The 22422-nt window shown below is 41.6% G+C and overlaps 1 protein-coding gene and 1 long non-coding RNA gene across 2 annotated transcripts in view; one reads left to right on the top strand and one right to left on the bottom strand.

Moving 5' to 3' along the window:
• The window catches only part of LOC127979112 (NACHT, LRR and PYD domains-containing protein 12-like), a 91522-nt gene that overhangs the window by 42843 nt on the left and 26257 nt on the right, over nucleotides 1–22422 (top strand). The window contains exons 9-12 of the mRNA XM_052584286.1: nucleotides 6847–6991; nucleotides 7761–7934; nucleotides 8650–8823; nucleotides 11688–11861. Of these exons, the coding sequence (XP_052440246.1) occupies nucleotides 6847–6991; nucleotides 7761–7934; nucleotides 8650–8823; nucleotides 11688–11861 (667 nt within the window). The remainder of the gene's footprint in view (nucleotides 1–6846; nucleotides 6992–7760; nucleotides 7935–8649; nucleotides 8824–11687; nucleotides 11862–22422) is intronic.
• The window catches only part of LOC127979115 (uncharacterized), an 81145-nt gene that overhangs the window by 40673 nt on the left and 18050 nt on the right, over nucleotides 1–22422 (bottom strand). The window contains exon 2 of the long non-coding RNA XR_008158728.1: nucleotides 3933–4277. This is a non-coding gene — a long non-coding RNA (uncharacterized LOC127979115). The remainder of the gene's footprint in view (nucleotides 1–3932; nucleotides 4278–22422) is intronic.

Below are 22422 nucleotides of genomic sequence, written 5' to 3'. Positions count from 1 at the left end.
ATATACAATGGATTTATTTAAAAGGGAAAAATAAACAGAATTAACAAAATCAAATCAAATTAAATATGAATTCAACCAACTTCTGAATAAATTAGAATTTTCAAATGCAGTGTTTGATTTACTCTTCTATGCACAATAATAGGCACTTAAAGGGTTAATCTTTTAAACTTCCATAGAAATAAGGCTAATGATTATCCTTTAAATTAACTCAAATTATACACAAAGTACAAATTTGTTTTCACTAAATGTAAATCAACACACCAATGTAATTCTGGTATAGCTATGTAAACTCAGTACATAAATAAAGTAAGATTATGTAAATGAACTTCAGTTTCAGTCAAGAATTTAAACTGCAACACTTGATTAATATACCCAATGAATCACAGAGTATAAACCGTTATATCCTCCACTAATTCAAAATAAACAACTTATTGTGGGCCCACCACACACACGCGCGCACATGGGTCCCTCTGGCATTGGACGTCGCCTCCAGTTTATACTTGGCAAACTAAACACAACGTGCAAAATGCTGCGTCTCAACAGTGGTGAAAACTCAGGATCTTCAGTCAGGCAGGTGTGTGATGCGATACTGTCAATGTCCTCGTCATCGTCTTGTAGATGTGGCATTGCTATGTTCCATTCGTGACAATATATGCTCTCCACTTCTGTTGGCATCTCACAACACATGCTACTAAAACACCACCAATTTTGAAGAGATCTCTGTCTCTCTGAGGCTTGAAGATGTGCTGCTGCAGCGGATTGCTCCTGAATACTTGATCTGTCTATTCTGGTTCAAATAAATATGGTTGTGAAAAAAAATTCAACGTTGTCTGTTGATATATTGAAATCGTCTTCCATTGCAATTTCCTGTACGTCTAAATAAGTTTATATCTTCACAGTGAAAGGTTAAAAAATAAAAAAAAATGACAGAATATACCTTTGATATCTTGTTTTTATACGTTTAATGTCAACTCCACATTATATTAGCTGTACTGTATGGATTTCTTGAATATTGTCTATTATCATTACTCTATTGTCTCTATTCTATTACTAATTTCCACAGTCAAAAATCAAACTCACCGGGGTCCAGCTGTGTGTCCATGAAGAGTGACCAGTCTTTTGACACTTCAAAAACATTTAAAGGAAGACACACACCAGCTGATCTGAGGTACAACTCTGCACAGAACATCAGACAGTTATGTTATTTTAGAAATATAATGGGGCATCCATTTATTGACAGTTACTTGTCATGTTGTGCAGTGTAGCATCCAGAGTAGACAGTATCACTAATAAAAATGAGTTCTGTTTGCTTTTGTCATGTCTGATGTAGACATTGATTATGGGATTAGAATCCCGCCCAATTTATTGCAGTCACAGATCGAAAAATAATAAGCATAAATAAAATATTTAAAAACACGTGTAAAATAATAATGCACAAAACCGAAAAACAAATGCAATTTTTTTAAATAACAAACAGGGCAGTCATGGATTACACAAAACTGAAACATGAATTCAAAATTTTCAAAGGTTTTCAAAGGTTTCCTGCTCATATGTTATTTTTTGTGTGCTTGTGGTTTTTTCCCCTTTGCTCTTGTTTCCACGTTCTGCGCTTGCGTTTCTAAAAGTTGCAGTTTGAGTTTCATGTAAATCAGGGCAGGCTTCAGCATCACCATTGGCCGCAAGTTCTAGATTGACAGCTGCGCCTCTAGCCAACCATTTCAAGGGGGAGTTGACGTCACTCCAATGCGACTCGTGGCTGCTGTGGCAGGTGTGTGAAGATAGATAACCAGGTCAGCAGACAAATCCCGGATGTTCTCAGGTGATTAGCCTAAATATTTTTTTAGTGGGTGACAGAAACATTCCCTTTGTGTATTATGATATTTTCTGCAAGCACTATGTAGTCCGAGTAGGCCGATATCCTGTTAACACGTGTCTTGTTAGTTTGGTTTATTTACCAATACTTTATATTTTAGGCAGTTGGGCTGCATGATAAATCACACGCAATATTTAATTTAACTTGTCAGTAAAGCCGGTTATGTAATCAGCGGTAAATCTCCATCACCTGCGCGTTTTCACAAGGAGCAGCAATAGTGTTCGACTTGAAGCAGCTGCACAGAATGATCACTGTATGACATTAAAGTACCGCGTGAGCAATAAGAGAGCACACGGATCCAATGCATTCGGATCGCTCGCGCGATACTTTGATGTCATACAGTGTTCAGGGTTGCCAACTCTCATGCATCTGGCGTGACACTCACACTTGGACTTCAGCGTGAGATTGAAGTCAGATGCGTGAGAGTTGGCAACCCTGCAGTGATCATTCTGTGCAGCTGCTTCAAGTAGAACATTAATGATGCTCCTTGTGAAAGCGCGCAGGTGATGGAGATTTACCACTGATTACACAACTGGCTTTACTGACACGATGCGCATTAAATAATCACACGAAGGGAATGTTTCTGTCAGCCACTAACAAAATATTTAAGACCAATTACCTGAGATCGTCCGGGATTTGCCTGCTGACGCTGGCTATCCATCTTCACACTAGAGACTGACATTGATTGTAAACGAAATCACTATCAAGGGATTGGGACAGGACAGGAAAAAATGTTGGTGGGACCTGGAATCGTAATAACACTTTGATCCCCAACTTTCTACACAAATATAGCCTACCTTTTAAATAAATAAAGTATAAACTATATATTTTAATTTTGAACTCAATTGTACTCGCCCTGTGTCTTTATGCTGTCCTCCTGTTTGCTTTAATGTGGCTGATAAAGGACAGATCGGTAACGGCTGGTCTATGTGGTAATACAGTAGCCTAAATCGGGCAGTACATCCAAAAGCCCACTTATCATTCATAGACCTCAAATATAGCTTTTCATTGAAAAGACATATGTAGTAATAACTTTATATGGCCGCTCAATCTAATGTTGACCTACAGAAATGTGCGCTATTGAAGTGTGTGTGGACACTGAACAGCAGGACAGATGGAGGCACCAGTGCTCTCACTTGCTCTTAAAATGTGAACTTGAGCGAGAAACTCCATGTATGAAAAATAAATCTATAGAGAGTGCCACTCTGAGAGAGCAATGTCTATGCTCAAATGAAAAATAATAAAATAGAAAACGTGTGTGAAATGCACAATGTGCATTGTTTAAGACTGCTTTCAGTTCAATAAAAAAAAAATGTTTGAGATTTAGAAAATGTTGAATTCATGTTACATTTTTATGCAATATAATTTTAAATGCGTTTACATTTTTTGATTTACGCTTATTATTTTTCGATCCATGACTACGCTTTTTGTTATCTAAAAAAAATTGCATTTGTTTTTCAGTTTTGTGCATTATTATTTTACACGTGTTTTTAAATATTTTATTTATGCGCATTATTTTTCGATCTGTGACTGCAATACATTTGGCGGGAAAATAATCCCATAATTGATCAGATGGAATTAATAGATTAATACTTGTTTATTTGCTTTACTGTCACTTTTACCTCTTTAATTAATGTTGTATCTGTTATTTTATTTTTATTTTTAACTGATCCAAAGCACATTCAGATCAAATCTGGTGAAGAAGTTTCAGTGTCTGTTTGAAGGATCAGCAAAGCAGGGAAACACAACACTCCTGAATGAGATCTACACAGAGCTCTACATCACAGAGAGTGAGAGTGGAGAGATCAATAATGAACATGAGGTGAGACAGATTGAGACACAATCCAAGAGAGCAGCAACAGAGGACACACCGATCAAATGCAATGATATCTTTAGACCTTTACCTGGACAAGAAAAAACCATCAGAACTGTGCTGACAAAGGGAGTCGCTGGCATTGGAAAAACAGTCTCTGTGCAGAAGTTGATCCTGGACTGGGCTGAAGGGAAAGATAATCAGGACGTCCAGCTCATATTTCCACTTCCTTTCAGAGAAATCAACCTGATGAAGGACAAAACACTCAGTCTTTCAGATCTTCTTCATGTCTTTTACCCTGAAACCAAAGAAATGGAAATATCCAGTGATGAATATAAAGTGTTGTTCATCTTTGATGGTCTGGATGAGTGTCGTCTGTCTCTGGACTTTAAGAGTAAAGTGAAACTGTGTAATATATCTGAATTAGCCTCAGTGGACGTGCTGCTGATGAACCTCATTGTGGGGAATCTGCTTCCCTCTGCTCTCATCTGGATCACCTCCAGACCAGCAGCAGCTGATCTCGTCCCCTCTGAGTGTGTCCATCGAGTGACAGAGGTACGAGGCTTCAATGATCCACAGAAGGAGGAATACCTCAGGAAGAGAATCAGTGATCTGAGTCTGGCCAATACAATTATCTCACACGTGAAGTCATCAAAGAGCCTCTACATCATGTGCCACATCCCAGTGTTTTGCTGGATCTCAGCCGCTGTTCTGGAGAAGATGTTGAGTGAAGCAGAGAGTGGAGAGATTCCCAAGACCCTCACTCAGATGTACACACACTTCCTGATCCTTCAGACCAACATCAGGCATAAAAAGGACTATGAGAAGAAAGTCAAAGATGAAGATATGATCCTCAAACTGGGGAAACTGGCTTTTCAGCAGCTTGTGAAAGGCAACCTGATCTTCTATGAGGAAGACCTGAGAGAGTGTGGCATTGAAGAGACAGAAGCATCAGTGTACTCAGGATTGTGCACTCAAATCTTCAGAGAGGAGTTTGGCTTGAACCAGGGGAAAGTCTTCTGCTTTGTTCATTTGAGTATCCAGGAACATCTTGCAGCTCTATATGCACATCTCTCCTTTACAAAGACCTGCATAAATGTGTTTGATCAAACTGAACAAAGTCCCTTATTCAGAGTTGTAACCCGGAAGGAAAAAAAAGCATTATTTGGCCTGCACCAGAAAGCTGTGGACGAGGCTTTACAGAGTAAGAATGGACATCTGGATCTTTTCCTGCGTTTTCTTCTGGGTCTCTCATTGAAATCCAATCAGACTCTCTTGAGAGAACTACTGACACAGAGAGGAAGCCGCTTCTACATTAAAGAGGAATCAATTCAGTACATCAAACTGAAGATCAGGCTGAATTCCTTAACAGAGAGATCCATCAATCTGTTCCACTGTCTGAATGAACTGGGAGATGATTCACTGATTCAGGAGATCCAAGATTATCTGACATCCGGAAAAATAAAACAAATCAAACTCTCATCTTCACAGTGGTCAGCTCTGGTTTATGTGCTGCTGACATCAGAGCAGAAGATGAATGAGTTTAATCTGAAAGAGTTTACTGGATCCCAAAATACAGCTGATGAAGTTCTTCAGAAGCTGCTGCCTGTGATTAAAGAATACAAATCAGCTCAGTAAGTCACACTGACAATAACAACTAGACTGATAAAACATGATCAAATGAACACGATTTCAGTATGTGCTTTCTTACCAAAAATTTAGAAGGAGAAGCGTTCACAAAATCACTGACAAAACCCGGGGCCATGCAAGCTGCCATATGCTCTTATACCAGTGTGGAAGTATAAGTATTGAAAGAATCAGAATATTTAGTTTTCCTGTGATTCAAGTGGTAGAGCATTTTGTTAACAGTGCAAGGTTGTGGATTTGATTCCCAGGGAACACGTTAGGTAAAAACTGTTAGCTTGAATGCACTATAAGGTGCTTTCGATAAAAGCGTCTGCATAAATTTAAACCTTTGTTTTCCATTTGATACACATATGTAGATTAAAGGTGTGTTTCATGTATATAGAGTTAATTAGATTAGATTAGATTAGATTAGATTAGATTAGATTGGATTGGATTAGATTAGATTAGATTCAACTTTATTGTCATTGCACACGTAAGGTACAAGGCAAGAAATGCAGTCAAATTACATGATGATAAGCACACAAATTACATGACACCATCACTATGGTTTATATCAGAATTCTATTTAAGATATAAATAAAAAAATATTGGTAGGTCTAGTGGATGTGCTGCTGCATTCTAAATTTGAATGTTTTATTGAGAAAGAGGGTTGCCCTTGTTAATTGTGTTCTAAATTAAATAACTATTAGTGATGCACATTTCAATGAAACAGTTATTAACATATGACAGACACTGCCATACTCGTTTAGTAGGCAAACATTCCATTGTTCCTACAGTCCACTGAAGGCCTACAATTGCTGCCAAATTTAGCAGTAGTGTAGTAACCTACTGTTCATTTTGCATACTGGCCCGATAGCAATCATAACATAGCATTGAATTCCATGGACATTTTGAGGGGCAGTTACTCAAATCAAGAAAAGGGTATGATGCATTGACATCCATATTAGACAGTAGACATGTCAGCTGTGGCCTAATTGTTAGAGAGCCTGACTAGTTACCAGAAGGTTGCCAGTTTGAGTCTTGGTGCTGGCAGGAGTTGTTAGTGGGAGGGAGTGAATGAACAGCATTCTCTTCTACCCTCAATATCCGTGGCTAAAGTGCCCTTGAGCAAGGCACTGAAAACAGATCTTTGATAGTTTTTTTTTGTGCTAAAGCAAAATCTATCTTTTATATGTTAACACTTTAAGAGTGAAATCTACCCAAAGTTTTATTCATGGGGCCCAAGGAGTGTCTTTGTGAAATTGCACACTTACTAAAGCAGCTGATGTGGATTTTAGTGTTTCTGTGCGAGAGCTGATGATTGTAGAGATAAGTGTGTGAGATGTGTTGAACATGATGTGACAGGGATCAAAACTGACAGCCAACAGAAACAGAAACTTTAATAGTGTCCTCTAAGTATGTTTACTGTCTATGTTGTTTTTGTATTTTTTTTCTTTAATAACATCTGGTATCAGTTCATCATTCATGTTTTTGAATCTCTACAGGTTGTATGATTGTGGAGTCACAGATGAAGGTTGTGCTGCTCTGGCTTCAGCTCTGAGATCAAACCCCTCACACCTGAGAGAACTAGATCTGTCACTTAATAAACTAGGAGACTCGGGAATGAATCTGCTTTCTGATCTACTGAAGGATCCTCACTGTAAACTTGAGAAACTGCAGTAAGATTGTATAAATGTGTCAAAATGTTAATTCTCCTACTACTAGGATAAATGAATTATATTCAAAAAATACAAAATTAAAACTTAAACAAAAAAAAACTTAAAAGTGTCCTGTCAGGTAACTGAAGATTGTGTGTGTTTTTTTTATCTTTATTAGGTTCTTTACCTGGTGTCTGAGTCTGACATACTTTTACTTAATTTATGACAGTAAACACATGATTGGATGATACATAAAATATTTTATATGGTAAAAGTAAATTTAATTCTCAAATACCCATATAGAAGTGGGTCTGAACCTTAGACTTGAGTTGTTAATCTTGTCTTGCATTAGTGTGGATTGAATCTCTCTTTCTGAAAGCGAAGTACCTGCTGATTCTAAAACAAAGTAAGGATACTATTTTCCTACTGTCTCTGTGTTAAACATGGTGTTACGTGCATTAAAATATTTGCATGGAAATATGCAGATGAGGTTATGCATAGTAAAACAAGACCTTGTAAGCTCCATATATGGTGATTTCTGGGAGGAGACTAGGTGGAGATGAACGTACGCACAAGCTTCCTCTGACTGGAATTTATAAAGAGATTTTTGCTGAGGTTCTGGAGTAGGCATGGTTTTATAAATCTGAAAACTTTTGGGAGTACGCAAAATCTAGCTTTTGTGCCTATGTAAAATTTTAGGATGAAATCTACGGAGAGTTTTATAAATGAGACCCCTGAGATGTAGATCCTGAACTGAGAGTCTAAAGAAGAGTGCCATTGTTCTCTACAGGTTGAACCATTGTGGTGTGACATATGAAGGTTGTGCTGCTCTGACTTCAGCTCTGAGATTAAACCCCTCACACCTTAGAGAACTGAATCTGTCTAGAAATAAACTACAAGACTCAGGAGTGAAGCTGCTCTCTGATGGACTGAAGGATCCTCACTGTCAACTGGAGAAACTAAGGTAAGATTGTATGATACAATGAAACAAAGTTAATAACTGAAGATGTTTCTTAAGATTCATTAGGTTCTTTAAAAGGTTTCAGAGTCTGACATAATTTAGCTTAATTTTTTTATGATAGTATACATATGATTGGATGATACATAAAGATTATGACACAGTAAAATTTAATTCTGTCATCATTTACTCACCTCATGTCATTCCAAACCTGTATTGTTGCTTTCTTATATCTAACATAAAAGAAGATATTTTGAAGTTTGCTGGTAATCAGAAAGTTGGTGGTTCCCATTGACTTCCATAGTATTTTTTTCCTACTATGGAAGTCAATAGCAACAACCAATGGCGAGTAAACATGAATGTGAGTAAATGATGACAGAATTTTCATTTTTGGCTGAGCTATCCCTTTAACTCTCACCCCAAATAGCAAGCAGTTTTGGCCCAGATCCGGCCCACATCTGGCCCGCATGAAATCCATGTGGCCCAGATGTGGGCCGGATCTGGGCTGAAACAGCTTGCTGTCTGGGGATGTGGGTCTGAATCTTCACCCTCACCCACATATAGTTTAAATCCTGTATACCTTCGTTCATCTTCAGAACACAAATTGAGACTTTTTTATGAAATCCGAGAGCTCTCTGGCCCTATAGACAGCAATGGTACTACCAAGATCAAGGCACTGATCCTGAACTAAGAGACTGAAGAGTGTCATTGTTCTCTACAGGTTGTGGGATTGTGGTGTCACAGATGAAGGATGTGCTGCTCTGGCTGCAGCTCTGAGATCAAACCCCTCACACCTGAAAGAACTGAATCTGAATTATAATAATCTAGGAGACTCAGGACTGAAGCTGCTCTCTGATGCATTGAAGGATCCTCAATGTAAACTGGAGAAACTGTGGTAAGATCTTCAGACAAGTGAAGATTTTGTTTTAATCTTCTTTTGATTCAAAGTTTTTGACAATTTTAACTAATTTCATACAGAAGAGTTGAGGATTTTGGAGTACATTAAAAAATAAAAAAGGTCCTGACATTTTCTGTAATACTGAATTTAACCCCTTTAAGCACCATGTAGAACCAGCTCTGTCTGTTCAGGTTTTATTGTCTTTTTAATCACTTCACTTGCCTGAATAATTGAACACCATTGTTTATATTTTTGTGTCGAGCACATAAGAAGCAATGAAAGTTTATTGAGAATTAATGATATTAAACTACTGGATATAATACTGAATATAATGTATGTGCAATAATGTATTTGGGCAAATATTTGCTAGTCCTCATAATGTCTGGTTTCACCAGTTAAATGAAAAAAAAAACATAATACTGGACATGCATCTTTTTAATGTTTCAAATTTATATAATCACTGGCATATTATTTTAAAGTAAAAAATGCAAACCATTACAACAATAAATAATAATATAATTGTTAAATTGTAAAAAATTAAATAATAATTTAAAACATAAAATGTACATTACAGCATACATTTCAGTGATCAAGAGGGCACTGTAAACTTCAGCTCTTCTTTTGCTGTTTTCATTTGTTTGTTCTGTTTACTCAATCAGTTTTACCGGAGACAAACTACCGAACATAAGGCAACATACACAAGACAACATTTTTTTCCCCAATTTTTTTTTATTATTCAGATGTTTTGTTGGATGTTCAACTCTGAAGTAGATGTGCTCTCTGCTTTTCATAATCTGTAAACCTTTCTACTCCTCTCTTCTACTTCTACTTTCCTGATGGCAGTGAGGTGAAAATAGCATACAATATTAGTGATAGATGTTATTTACATTAACTGCAAATAAATATAGATTCTACTTACAATATTTAAAAATAGAAGTATTTTATTTGCAACAATAGTAATTAAATGCTTTTACTTAGTGCAATTTGCCAGATTGCCAGTTAGATGCACCTCGCTATTATAGTACATTATAAAACAGTATGCAATAATAACAAATTGAGAGTTAATTATATTGTTAAAATAAATTATTAAATGGATGCGCCCGGCCGATGTTTTCAACTAACCCGCCCGCAACTCTGACTGCAAAAAAAGAAAAAGAAAATATTGTACCCACACCGCTTCCTGACCTGTTTTTTTTTACAAGTTGTAAATGCGTCATCCCTTTATATTATTTTAATTACTTAAATAGGCTATAGCCTACAGGATAATAAGCGTTATGACCGCACACAAGGCTTGCCACAAAGAACTGGTAATGATTATGACTGTGTCTAAATTAGCAAGGAGACATTTAGACATTTAGACAGTTTAGTAATAAACTGGTGTTTTTGTGTCGCTGCTAAGATGTAGTTGACCATGAGCAGTCACCGTGAACCTCAGAGAGAAATGCACATTTCATATGGATGACATATTCAGATTATAGCCTATTTATTTTGGTAGACATTTCAAGCTTTCTGTAGGCTAATATATCGCCTTTATTTCTTTTTAAACCCACCGACTAAAAGATTAAGACCCGAAATATCACACAAAGTTTCTACAGCTTTTTTCTTAGCTATTTCAGAATCTGGAAAAATGACTGGGGCTAACTTGTTACTGCAGTTGGTAGAGCGATATGAATGTGTGTGATGTACGGCATGATAAATGGTCGTCACTTCTGCTGCCCAAACTTTGTCAGCCTGTGGGTCATTTGGTTTATTGAAAAACGATTGCACTGATTTGCATGTTTCTTGATGATGTGCTTTTTTTCTGTGGTACTCACATACACCATGTCGCTCACGTCGTATTCTCCACCATGTCCCACAGAAAAACTGCTTTTGCATAAAATGCAAAAAGCTCTCTCTGCTTTGCCATCTACAGGTCTTAACCAAGAGTATGTTATGGTCCATTCGCTATTAAAAGTGCATCTTCTCTTTTTCGTGGCCACACTGGCCATGGCTGTATAACTTGAACGAACAGCACGCTCGCTCTCCAATTTGAGACTGTTGACAATGTTGAGGAGGCGTTCATGCGCAAGTCAACAGTTTGATTGACGTACGACTCAGCCTATCGACTAACGCTTTTATTGCTCTCCCTTTGAACTATTGGAAATAGGCTAACAGTACACCTATGGATGGATCCGTGTATTTATTAGGCAGGGTCGAATGAAAAATTGGGACAGATGCTCAATTTGCGTGAGGCGGGAAAAAAGGGTTAAATTGCTGTACAACGTAAAGCGGGACAGGTGGTCACTCTATTCGTGCCAGTTATTCAGCCAATAAAGAGTAGGCCTATGTATTTCAAAATTGTGTCTTGTACTATATAAATTACAAAGGTTTAATTGGCATCTTTATTTCAAACGACCCGACCTACCGCGACCTGCATATCATGAAAAATATTTTTGGATGACTCAAAACCGCGGGTAACCACAGGAACCGGCTCATTTCGGATCAACCCGTGCATCACTGACACACACATCATTCAGCTTTGGGATTCTCTGATCACCGTCTAGTTTACCTTACACTGAGCTACAGGGAGAAACCTAATTCAGCTAAACCCATAATAAGGACTGTAAATAGATGGACTGATAAAGCAGAGTGGGATATACAAGTCTGCTTTGACTGCACTGACTGGAGTGTTTTTGAAGCTGCAGCCACTGATCTGGATGAACTCACAGATTCTGTATCATATGTCAGTTTCTGTGAAGATACATGCATTCCTACCATGATGAGACCGGTTAATCAAGTTGTGGGTTAAGTCGCTCTTTCTGATTGTGAAGTTGCTGTAGATCCTGAACCGCGAGAATGAAAACTGTCATTGTTCTCTACAGGTTGAATAATTGTGGAGTCACAGATGAAGGATGTGCTGCTCTGGCTTCAGCTCTGAAATCAAACCCCTCACACCTGAGAGAACTGAATCTGACTGGAAATAAACTAGGAGATTCAGCAGTGAAGCTGCTTACTGATATGAAAAAAGATAAACAATTTGGACTGCAGAGGTTTCTGTGAGTAGTAATGACAAAAAATATCCATATATGTACTCGTACCATATACTCGTACTATAAACAATATTTTTATACTGTTTATAGTAATTTTAATAATGTTTGAGTATAGAAATTATATTTTTTATATTTTTTGGTCTTCCAGTTTATCAATATTTGTGTTGATAAACAGACACCCTCTGGGGCATGAATAGTAAAATTAACAGTTTTAAATTATTATTTTAAAGCAAGAACATAATTATTATGTATCTGTACATTACAATATGTATCATATATTTCTTAAGGGTCAAAGGTTAAAAGTCATAATTTATGGTCATCGACAGTTTGGAATAAACTGGATGATTAAATGGGTGTTTTAGACACTACTTATCACAGGATTATACTATCAGCTTAATAGAGAAAAGTTTGTTTTAGTTTTCCAAAGATGATGCAGTAATGTCACCACATTTGACTGTTTTGTGTGTTACTTTCAGGTTTTAGATTTTAGTCTGATCTCTGGATCAGCTGACGGTGAATAAAGAGACACTACAGACAGACATCACAATCAACAGAATCAACAGACACAAACCCATAGTGATCATGACAGGAATGTGAACATATGAACTTTGCAAGTCAAACAAAGAAAACTTTTGTTTCTTCTTCAGAACTGACATTTGTACTGATGGCCCCATTTTACATCATCATTTTACAAGCTGATTGTGACGATCGTGTATCTTCTGTTCAGTTCTTATTAGTAAAGAGTTCAACCCAACATTTGCCTAGCATTGAGATAAAGACTGGGACTTTACTTATGATTGGAAGACATGATAAGCTTGAAAAAAAGGAGAAGAATAAGATGAGAAACATTCAAATTAAGAGGAAAACCTTCACTAACACTTATCATGATAGTTATGCAACTATACCATCAGAGAGGTCTTATGATTATCTTGTACGTAAGGTTAAAGATATATAATTATATTGAAAGAAGGTGAAAGTTACAATTTAAAACACATGTTAATATTTGGTAAGAGGGGTGAACTGTCCACTTTGTGAACTGTATTTAAATGTTATGCTTTAGTTTGGTCAGTCGGGCTAATAATGGACTGTAAAATGTACATTTTTATACTGTGGTGAAGGTAAATAGGGTCTGAAATTGTTCATCTTATACGTCTGGCAGAGAAGTGACCCTTCCTCTAATGGGCTGTACACAACTTCATCAACCTGTTCCTTTCTGAAACATTTGCAAGATACAGAAAACATACCTAAATACAGATATTTAATTCTTGAGTAGTACATTTTCAACATATAGAAACTTTACAGGGTGCAAAAAAGATGGAAAATATAGTGGTTACTTTTTTTTTTATTTTTCCTTTTAATTGTTAATTTGACTAAGCTAATGATGCAGATCCTTTAAATGAAAGCATATGCTTTTTTTCCCTTTATACTATTTAATGACTAAAGTACTACATGGGTATGTTTCTATGATGTGCTTGTAGCAGTATAATATGCAGTAAACCAGCATACAAAGCTACTTACAAAATAAATAAAGGGACATGAAATACTGATATGAGATCTATGTTGTATGTATTTTCTTTTTTTTCCCACTTTTTAAAAAATATTTTCTAAAATACTAAAAATAAAATAAAAAATAATCATATAGACTTAGACAATTTTGTTTTAAATCAGTAAACGAGTAAATACATAATATACCTAACCATACAGTTCTATAATTAGAGGGGAAATTTTATACTGGGTCCATTGCATCTTGAAAACACTTTTTTTGAAATCCTTTCAGTTGTTCTTTTATAGTGTATTTATTTGTGATTACAGCTATGATTAATTATATCCATTATAATTTTAAGGTAGACAACAATTTCAGTGTCTATTATTTTTTCATTGTATGTACATATCTCCATTCATTAACTTCTTAATATGGCAATCATTCCAATGGTGTGTTTACCTGTATCCTGAAACATAGCTGAAGGTTTTTTTTTAGTTGAAGTCTCTCTTCCAGTAAATTAACGCCATAAACAAAATACATGAATAGATTTTACTAACACTGTGCCTTAAATAACGTAAAGGGAAGAAATGCATAATCACTTTAAAAACAACACGAGGGCTTTTATAACCTTAGAAAGCTCCACTTTGTTCCCTGCGGTCTGTTGGGCTAAAAGACAGCTGGCTAATGGTGAACGATTCGCTAAGGAATCATTCTCGTGAGCCGACTCTTTAGAATAAATGGCAAACAAAGAAATTTTCGTAAGGAGGAATCTGTGAGGTGGTTTGTACACAATATTTTAAAAGTACAATGAAAATTAATTTAATTTGTACGTTAACTATGATAGTCTTTACATTCAAATATTTTTCTGCTTGTTTTTTTGGTCGAGCACCCAGTTTAGAATGATGTCCATGCTTTTTATGATATTTTGGACAATGAAAGGAAAAATGTGTAATGGGCTAATTTAAACGAACCGATTTGTTCAGTTTCAGAGTGTTTGATCGGTCTTCAAAAGAAAAGCCCCATGCATTTATTTACACTAAAACAGGTAAGTTGTAAACATTTTTTTTATTATTATTATTGTTGGTACAACATTTTTGTTCTTTTCCCCTTGGGTTTCCAGGTTTCCCCTGACTAGCAAACTTGAGACACGTGATGGAGATGGTTTTTGGAGTGGCCATTAACATAAGCCCCTTTCACACTGCACGTCGGACCCGCAATATTCCCGTAACATTGCCTGGTCGCCTTCTGTGTGAAAGCAACCACGTCCCGGAATTGATTACCGAATTGAACCCGGGTCGGGGACCTAGTAACATTGCGGTAATCGTTCCGGAACGAGCGCTGTGTGAACAAAAGCCAGATCTAATTCTGTATCGAAGTGATGACGCGCGTTATCGCGCGACTCTTTTACCGGCTGTTTTGAAGGAAGATCAACATTCGCGACGAAAACATATGTGCAAACTGTAATGAAGCAGAGATCAGTTAGTTCCTCACTTGACGCGCTGACGGCGAGATCGTTTGCTTGCTTCAGTTAAAGTATAACGTGCCAAGGGAACAATTACAAGAACACTTTACCCCTGTATTTGCCGGAATGGCAGTGTGAAAGGGGCTATATAGTAACACCCTTTAGTAAACACCTACACAAGTTTAATCAGGCAGTTTATTGACATGAATGTAGAAAAACAACCAGACACATTCGCAGAAACATCACTGCTTTATGATTAGTACAAACAGCTCAGCAGCTAAACAAAAGACTCCTTACCTGGCCGGGAGACCTCGCCTGCAGGTGAGTGGACAGTTCCCTTTCAGTCGGTCACGTTTGACGTTACGAATGGGATCTCGCCCGAGAGCCCAATCACCTTCGAGTGGTACAAAACGAGCCAATGGTACACAAAGTACCTTGGTCTGCGGAATTTGCATCGCGAAGTCCGCCCCGCAGAGCGGGTATATAAGGAGCAACGCGAGCAACTCTTATTCAAGCTTTCGCTTCGGAGCCGAGCACATCGCTTGCTGCAATCACCGGAGTGTTTACAAGCAAGAGCTGGTGTTGGTGTGACGGCGCGATTCAGCGGTTCGTCTGGGTTTCCTGCAACAGCTCCCGCGTTCCCCTGAGCGCTTCAACACCTCTAAAAGAGACAAATTTCTCTCACAAAAGAGATACGGGCCGATTTGCGTCTTTTTAAAGATGTCATTTCGCCCGTGTGTTTCTGGGTGCGGTCGATATATCGCTCCTCGTGACGGTCCTGATCGCTGTGTCACGTGTCTGGGCTTCCAGCACGCTGAGACTGCGTTCGTGGATGGCTCATGTTCTCATTGTGGGGACATGACCATCTCGGCGTTGAGATCGAGACTCGATTACCTTAAAAGGTATAGAGTCCCCTCTGCCACACCCCATTCTAACTCTTCTTCTAGTAAGAGAGCTACTTCGGCTGGTGGCCAGGGTGATCTGAGGGTTACCGTGTGGGCTTCCCCGACGAGCGAACCTCCTCGGGCCACACCCCCCTCACATACGACGCAGCCGGTCGAGTTCCTGGATGAATTAGCTGGACCCTCTCAGGCTCCTGACATCTCATTCGGGGCTCGCGAAGAGGATCGTCGATCGCCGCATCACAAGGAGGGCTTGAGTCCTCGGGAGATGAGGGTTCGGCTGCGTTGCCTCCCTCGGGAGTGCCAGCGTTGTCCGAGTCTGATCCCGAGCTGACGGCCGTGCTTTCCCGGGCAGCGGAGAGCATCGGGCTTGAGTGGAATCCTCCACCCTGTCCCGAGCGCTCGAGGCTGGATGATTGGTTCCTGGGGGCTGCTCATGCGGATCGCCAGCACCCCCCTCTGGTTCCTTTCTTCCCGGAAGTGCACCAGGAAGTAACTAGTTCATGGAAGGCACCTTTAACTGCCCAAAACCGTTCTGGTTCTTCCTCTGCCTTCACTGCCCTCGATGGTGGGGCGGCCAAGGGGTATGCTGGGATTCCCCCGGTGGAGCGTTCTGTTGCAATGCAACTGTGTCCACAGAGCGCCTCCGCTTGGCATGGTGGTCCCAAGCTGCCCTCCAAGGCCTGTAAGTTCTCATCCACACTTGTGGCCAAGGCTTACAAAGCTGCGGGCCAGGCCGGTCTGCCCTGCATGCCATGGCCTCACTTCAGGTCTATCAGGCCAAGCTGCTCCAGCAGCTGCACGAGGGAGGTGCTGACCCAGGGGTTTTTCAGGAGGCGCGCACTGCTACCGACCTGGCTCTCCAGGCGAAGAAGGTCACTGTGCGCTCCTTGGGTCAGGTGATGTCCACTTTGGTGGTCCAGGAGCGCCACCTATGGCTGAACCTGGCAGACATGAGGGAGTCTGATCGGGCTCAGCTCCTCAACTCCCCGGTCTCCCAAGATGGCCTCTTCTGCGACGCGGCATCAGACACATCTTGCCCTGGCGGCCCACTGCTGCTTCCACCCCGCCGCCGGCGCAACCTCAGCCTGCTCGTCGCCGAGGGCGCCCCCCTGCGGCCTCCTCCACTCCCGCTCGGCCACAGCAGCAGCCTTCACCCCGGCCGCAGCGAGGAGATGGCCGCAGAAGGGCAGCGCAACCCGTCTCTGCCCCTAAACCTGCCAAACGCCAGGCCAAGCGGCGTTCCTGAGACGGACGACCCGGAGTTGGAGACGTCAGCTCATCAGGAGATGGTAGCAGGACCACTCCTTCCCCCGGAGGAGGGCCGGGGAGAATCCTTTGTTCTCATTTTCTTTTTGTTCCGCCACTGGCCCTGCGGCCGGTGGTAACAAAATCTTCACTAAAAGAGCTGTTTCCTCTACCTCCGGGTCCGAAGAGGCCACGAACGACAGCTGGCGACGTGCTTCCTCGCCGCTCTCGTTCCCCTCTCCCCTTGCCAGTTTCTGTGCAAAGACGGCTCAAGAACGCTTCGCCTTCTCATGCCCTCTTTGCCACTTGGAGTCAGACGAGTGCCCGCACTCTGCCCCCGCTAAGGGATGCTTAGGGAACAAGGTGTCCGTATCCTCAACTACCTCGACGACTGGCTGATCCTAGCTCACTCTTGAGAGCGGTTGTGCAAACACAGGGATCTGGTGCTCAGACACCTCGCCCGACTGGGTCTTCAGGTCAACTGGGAAAAGAGCAAACTCTCCCCTGTGCAGAGGATCTCTTTTCTCGGTATGGAAATAGACTCGGTTGCCATGTTCGCGCAGCTTACAAACGAGCGCGCGCAGTCACTGCTGAATTGCCTGAGACAATTCGAGGGGCAAGAGAGCGGTTCCACTGAAACTGTTTCAGAGGCTCCTGAGGCATATGGCGTCCGCGGCGGCAGTCATACCGCTCAGGCTACTCCATGCGAGACCGCTTCAGCACTGGCTTCACAACCGAGTCCAGAGATGGGCATGGCAACAGGGCACGCTCCGAGTGACCATCACTCCGGCCTGCCGCCGATACTTCACCCTGTGGTTGGACCCCTGGACAGGACCCCGACTTCAGTGGCATGTCAATTGCCTCGAGTTGCTAGCAGTACGTATTGCTCTGCACCGCTTCAGCGCCCTGCTGAAGGACAAGCACGTTCTGGTCCGTACGGACAACACTGCGACCGTAGCGTACATCAACCGTCAGGGTGGTCTACGCTCCCGCCGCATGTCGCAACTCGCTCGCCATCTCCTCCTGTGGAGTCACAAGCATCTGAGGTCGCTTCGTGCCATTCACATTCCAGGCAGGCTCAATCGTGCAGCCGACGAGCTCTCACGACAGCAGTCTTGCCCCGGGGAATGGAGACTCCAGCCCCAGTCGGTTCAGCTGATTTGGGAACACTTCGCAGACGCTCAGGTAGACCTGTTTGCCTCTCCAGAAAATTCCCACTGCCAGTTGTTTTACTCCCTGACCGAGGGCACCTTCGGCTCGGATGCCCTGGCACACAGCTGGCCGCTGGGCCTGCGCAAGTATGCGTTTCCCCCAGTGAGCCTTCTTGCACAGACGTTGTGCAAGATCAGGGAGGACGAGGAGCAGGTCCTCATGGTTGCGCCTTTTTGGCCCGGCCGGACCTGGTTCCCCGAACTTGTACTCCTCGCGACAGCCCCTCCCTGGCCAATTCCTTTGAGGAAGGACCTTCTTTCTCAGAGACGGGGCACCCTCTGGCACCCACGTCCCGATCTGTGGAACCTACATGTGTGGGTTCTGGACGGGTCACGGAAGGTTTAGGTACCTTGCCACCACAGGTGGTAGCTACCATCACTTCAGCTAGAGCCATGTCCACCAGACATGCCTATGCTTTGAAGTGGAACCTCTTCGTCACTTGGTGTTCTTCACGGTGTGAGGACCCCTGGAAATGCCCGGTTGGGTCAGTGCTTTCCTTTCTTCAGGAGGGGTTGGAACGAAGGCTGTCTCCTTCCACCCTCAAGGTCTATGTGGCTGCCATTTCGGCTCACCATGACCCCGTTGAAGGTAAGTCTCTTGGAAGGCACGATCTGATCATCAGGTTCCTGAGAGGAGCAAGGAGGCTCAATCCGCCTCGCCCTCAGCAAGTCCCCTCTTGGGACCTCGCAGTGGTTCTATCAGCACTGCGAGAGAGCTCCCTTCGATCCCTTGCTCTCAGTAGAGCTAAAGTTTTTATCTTTGAAAACTGCGCTCCTGACGGCTTTGGCTTCGGTGAAGAGGGTCGGGGACCTGCAATCATTTTCAGTTGACGAAGCATGCCTGGAATTCGGGCCAGCTAACTCTCACGTTATCTTGAGACCCCGGCCTGGGTACGTGCTCAAAGTTCCCACCACTCCTTTTAGGGATCAGGTGGTGAACTTGCAAGTGCTGCCCCTGGAGGAGGCAGACCCAGCCCTGGCGCTGCTCTGTCCAGTACGTGCGCTCCGCACCTACGTGGACAGAACTCGGTGCCTTAGGACCTCAGACCAGCTCTTTGTCTGTTACGGAGGCCAGCAGAAGGGAAAGGCTGTCTCCAAGCAGAGGTTATCCCACTGGATAGTGGATGCTATTGTCCTGGCTTATCAGGCTCGAGACCTGCCATGCCCCCTAGGGGTGAGAGCTCACTCAACTAGGAGCGTAGCTTCCTCCTGGGCGCTGGCGCATGGCGCCTCTTTAGCAGACATCTGTAGAGCTGCGGGCTGGGTGACACCTAACACATTTGCGAGATTTTATAATCTCTGTGTAGAGCCTGTGTCCTCCCGGGTACTCGCCCCTTCGGGCCGGTAAGGACCTGCTTGGTGTCAATCCGCTTGCTTCGCCATTCCACTCCGCGGACTGGATGCGTGCGCTATTCCCCTCAGGTGAGTTCCTCAGTCAGAACCCTGGGTTCCTCCAGCACTGTTGATGTCCAACACTTGCGTACATGCCCTTTGGTCAGCCATGTGTGGGACTAGGTGCCTCCATGTGTCGTGATTTCCCTTCCAGTCCAGCTGGAATATGCTACCCAGTGTATTCTGTGCGAGCTATAGGCCCTCACTCGTGCTGGCCTCACGACAGGGTAATATCAATCACACGGGTCGCTGGAAGACAGCCATGTGGCGTTTTGTAAGGGACCCCATTCGTAACGTCGAACGTGACCGACTGAAAGGGAACGTCTTGGTTACGTATGTAACCCTCGTTCCCTGAAGGAGGGAACGGAGACGTTACGTCCCCTTGCCACATCGCTGTTCCGCTGAACGGCCGGGTCACTGGCTCGGCTCCTCAGCAAAGACTTGAATGCGAGTTGCTCGCGTTGCTCCTTATATACCCACCCTGCGGGGCAGAGCTCGCGATGCAAATTCCGCAGACCAAGGTACTTTGTGTACCATTGGCTCGTTTTGTACCACTCGAAGGTGATTGGGCTCTCGGCCGAGATCCCATTCGTAACATCTCCGTTCCATCCTTCAGGGAACGAGGGTTACATACGTAACCAAGACGATACTGCTTCTCAAACACTGCATGTCAAACCAGGTCCAGGGCTTTATAAAGCGATATGTTGCTACATATAAAGATCAAAGACTATTTATTTGATTTTGGAACATTAGCACAGGGATTTTCAGTCTCTTAGATGCCACGGATCCCCAAATATGATCTTCCTTTTCTACAATTTAAAATGCATCTGTATAGTTTCCTGTGTAAAGACCCAATTTAGATTAAAAGAAAATATATTCAGTTTCCAAGTTAAGAATTTTTTTCTTACTCTTTATGGCACAGGACTATATATTTACTATTATTTCCTTGCTCACTTTCTTAAATTAATAAACAATTAAATTAATCAATTAAGCAACTGATACAGTTTCTTAACACATAATATCTTATCTAAAATCCAATCTGGTTTTCACTCAAATATTAGTTGTACTACAGCAGTTATGAATGATATACAGTATATATTGCATTAGAAACAAGAATCTTGCTTTTGATAGTGAAAGTGACATTCAGCCAAGTATGGTGACCCATACTCAGAATATGTGCTCTGCATTTAACCCATCCGAAGTGCACACACACAGAGCAGTGAACACACACACAGTGAACCCAGAGCAGTGGGCAGCCATTTATGCTGCGGCACACAGGGAGCAGTTGGGGGTTCGATGTTCGATGCCTTGCTCAAGGGCACCTAAGTCGTGGTATTGAAGGTGGAGAGAGAATTGTACATGCACTCCCCCCACCCACAATTCCTGCCAGCCCGGGACTCGAACTCACAACCTTTCGATTGGGAGTCCAACTCTCTAACCATTAGGCCACGACTTCCCTAATACAGTTGATCTAATCTAACCTTATCTTGGTTTTCTAACTATTTATTTAACAGATACCAATATTTAAACATTGATCACCAATTATCTGAACCATTAAGAATTAAACAAAGGGTCTCTCAGGGCTCTGTGTTAGTTAAACCTATAAAAAATGTCCATGAATAATATTTATCAGGTTATTTGTAGTCAGAAAACCAATATTCACTTATATGCAGATGATACCATTCTTTATGAACGTCATATGATGAAGTTTTAAAACAGGTATAGGACAGTTCCCTTTCAGTTGGTCACTACGAGTCACATTATGACCGATGAATTGGGATCTCTCTTCGAGAGACCAATCTACTTCGACTGTAAACTAAAGCTTTTTGTGTTGGCAGACTGCATTGCGCACTTCATCTTGATGATTGGTTTATACTAGCACAGTCTCAGGATCAGTTGTGCGAGCACAGGGACCTAGTGCTCCGGCCAGGGCCGGCCCGCGGCATAGGCAGTATAGGCAAATGCTAAGGGCGCCACTCATCCATAGGGGCGCCAGAATGAGTGAACGATATATATATATTATATATACATATATATATTTTTTTATAATAGGCTACTATTTAAAAACCATTAATTCGAAATACTACCAAATAAAGCAAAAAAAAAAAAAAAAAAAGGCTCTTCAATCTTCCCCTGCCCATTGAGTGCTTGAAGTGCTTCAGAAACAGAGCACGCGCACGATCAGTTGTTGGTAATTTGTTGTGTAGCGTGCCCGACGCCGCATCCAATGTAGACAGCACTGCTTTTGTTAACACACAGCTCGTAGAAACAGGCCTGGCAGCTCGCGCCAGTTCTAGACAGTTTCCTGATTGTGACGGAAGGCCGAATTTACATGACACGTTATAAATGAGCATAGTCTGCGATAGATACAGTGCCAAAAAGAAGAGAAGAGGATAAAGACAGAGGTAAAGAGATGTAGTGAAAGAACAATTTATTGCATAGGAGTAAGATACTATAATTTCATGGCAGTTATTTTTTACCTTAGACTTAATGTCAGCAGTTGTTCTGAGTTCTGAGTCCACAGACTGTGATTTTGTACAATCATGTCAGTTTTAAGACGCAATTTTTATTATCACTTTTTTATTAATGTTTTACTCTACAGTTGTGCAGTTTTGGGGGATACAGTACAGGCCAAAAGTTTGGAAACATTACTATTTTTAAAGTTTTTGAAAGAAATTTATTCTGCTCATCAAGCCTGCATTTATTTGATCAAAAATACAGAAAAAAATGTAATATTGTGATATATTATTACAATTTAAAATAATTTGTTTTCAATTTATTATACTTTAAATCATCATTTATTTCTGTGATGCAAAGCTGAATTTTTAGCATCATAACTCCATTCTTCAGTGTCACATGTGACATCCAG

Source organism: Carassius gibelio, chromosome B19 (genome assembly GCF_023724105.1).
Source record: "Carassius gibelio isolate Cgi1373 ecotype wild population from Czech Republic chromosome B19, carGib1.2-hapl.c, whole genome shotgun sequence".
In the NCBI taxonomy this organism is placed as follows: Eukaryota; Metazoa; Chordata; class Actinopteri; order Cypriniformes; family Cyprinidae; genus Carassius; species Carassius gibelio.
This window is presented reverse-complemented; position numbering and strand designations above follow the sequence as displayed.